General features: G+C 39.1%; 1 protein-coding gene across 1 annotated transcript in view; it reads left to right on the top strand.

Annotated features, from left to right (window-relative positions):
* Positions 1 to 1,863, top strand: part of LOC105819661 (myomegalin-like) — a gene marked incomplete at both ends in the record, with an annotated part of 4,041 nt that extends 2,178 nt beyond the window's left edge. Inside the window, 4 exon segments of the mRNA XM_012655961.1 lie at positions 90 to 311; positions 1,065 to 1,184; positions 1,424 to 1,516; positions 1,651 to 1,863. Coding sequence (XP_012511415.1) covers positions 90 to 311; positions 1,065 to 1,184; positions 1,424 to 1,516; positions 1,651 to 1,863 — 648 coding nt within the window.
* Between the last annotated feature and the right edge of the window lie 436 nt (positions 1,864 to 2,299).

Raw genomic sequence — 2,299 nt, 5'->3', positions numbered from 1 at the left:
TGAATCAGTGCTCTTAATAAGGAACAGGTCTGTCTTCAGGAATTCATGCTGATAATTCATGTAACAACTCTAGTTTTTTAAATCTCTAGCAAAAGATGCCACAGACATTTGAAGATAAATATAAGATTTGTTGTCATCTGTGTTTAACTCAACTTACTTATCTTGCTGTTTCTTCCTAGCCCATAACCGAAGAGTTACTCAAACAACAAAAGTTGAATTCAAATGAGACCATTATAACTCATCAGTCTGTACCTGATTCCCGCTTGGCAGAATTCCAGGAAAAAATCCAGCAAACAGAAGCCACCAACAAGGTATGATCAGTACTATACCCTTGGAGATGACAGGGTTTTCCTGAGTATGTGACTGGCTCTAGCCTGAGTGTTAACCTGCGTAGGACGTGGGAGATGAATACTGTGTACTCCTGGTGCTCTAGGGAATATTTCATTTAAAAGTATAGGTCTTCCCTTTATTGCTCATCAAGATTCTAGCTTACTCTGCACAGATCATAATTTCTAGTGCTTTTCAGGTATGCGATTAAAACTTGCTTGCAGTCTTTAACTGTAAGAGACACTGAGACAGGAGGTTTGTTTTTTATTTCAACCTACCTTGTTGCCCCTTGATAGCTCATGGATTTTAGTATCTGTTTAGATGAAAGTTGCCACAGTTTGGGATGCTGAACTTCTGGCCTGGTGTCCCCTTGTAGTGTCCTATCCTACACTAGATAGCAGAAACTCCTCGATCTTTGTGTAAGGGATCCTCAGTGACCCATATGGACAAGTGCCTAGTATGGCTGCCATCATAGAGAAAGCCCAGTGCGTGAGAATTGAGGCAATTGAGTATTGAAGGAAGTATTTCATTTTTATGGCTAGTTTTTCTTGCTAATTTACTTAGGACTTTAATGATTACTATATGTGGGAAAAAAAATAACAAGATAATATTCCCTAAGGAATCCTTTAAACCCTAGATTTGAAGAAAACCCTAGATTTGAAGAAAGACTTTATGGTTGCATTTGAGGTTAAAAGGAATCATTGACCTAAAAAACTGCTTTTCTTTGCTGAATTCAGATTCTTCAAGAGAAACTTAATGAAATGAGCTGTGAACTGAAGTTTGCTCAGGAGTCATCTCAGAAGCAAGATGGTACAATTCAGAGCCTCAAGGAAACCCTGAAAAGCAGGGAAAGTGAGGTAAAATATTTGGCCATCAAGGACTTGTGAGGAAATAATTGGTCCCATCAAAGTAGACGAGTATTTTATGTTTTATAAAAATGGATATTATCAGACTAACAAATCTTAGCCTGGAGCAATTGTAGCTTAATCTAAATTGGTATTTCGGAATAGTCCTGTTAGTAAAATCTGTACAAGTGAGATAATGGAATTTGTATTTAGTTTGCTAACATGTTTGGTATTCCCTCTCTCATTTTCAGACTGAGGAGTTGTACCAGGTGATTGAAGGTCAAAATGACACAATGGCAAAGCTTCGAGAAATGCTGCACCAAAGCCAGCTTGGACAACTTCATGTGCGTGGGGGTCACATAGGATAGGAGGAGAGTCCAGTTGGAGATATGCCATTCTTGGTTGTAGTCTTGATTTTGTCTTCACAGGTGCTCAGTGCTTGCTCTCCCGGTTATGATGATTTCTACTCTCTTTTCAGAGCTCAGAGGGTGCTTCTCCAGCTCAGCAACAGGTGGCTGTGCTTGATCTTCAGAGTGCTTTATTCTGTAGCCAGCTTGAGATACAGAAGCTCCAGAGGGTGGTACGGCAGAAAGAACGCCAACTGGCTGATGCCAAACGGTGTGTGCAATTTGTAGAGGCTGCAGCACGTGAGACAGAACAGCAGAAAGAGGCTTCTTGGAAACATAACCAGGTAAATCATTAACCATTTTGTAGCCCTAAATGCTGACTTTGCCCTGGTAATAACTTTCCAGCACTACAGTTTGTGTTGAACCCTTGAGTCATTTGCTTAATCATAGTAATTCAGTTCAACACTTGTTGCCCTTGTACCATGTGCCAGCTACAGTAGGCCCCCCCTTATCCACAGTTTCACTTTCTGTGGTTTCAGTTACGTGTGGTCAACCATGGTCTGAAAATATTAAGGTATTTTTGAGAGAGAGAGACCACATTTGTATAACTTTTATTATAGTATATTGTTGCAATTCTTCTATTTTATTATTATCATTCTTAATCTTTTAGTGTGCCTAATTTATAAATTAACTTTATCATAGCTATGTGTGTATAGGAAAAAACATGGTATTATACAGGGTTCAATACTATCCAAGGTTTCAAACATCCACTGGGGTTTT

The sequence above is a fragment of the Propithecus coquereli genome, unplaced genomic scaffold, assembly GCF_000956105.1.
Source record: "Propithecus coquereli isolate 6110/MARCELLA unplaced genomic scaffold, Pcoq_1.0 Scaffold4951, whole genome shotgun sequence".
Taxonomy (NCBI): domain Eukaryota; kingdom Metazoa; phylum Chordata; class Mammalia; order Primates; family Indriidae; genus Propithecus; species Propithecus coquereli.
Note: the sequence above shows the minus strand (reverse complement) of the source record. Positions and strands in the feature narration are given on the sequence as shown.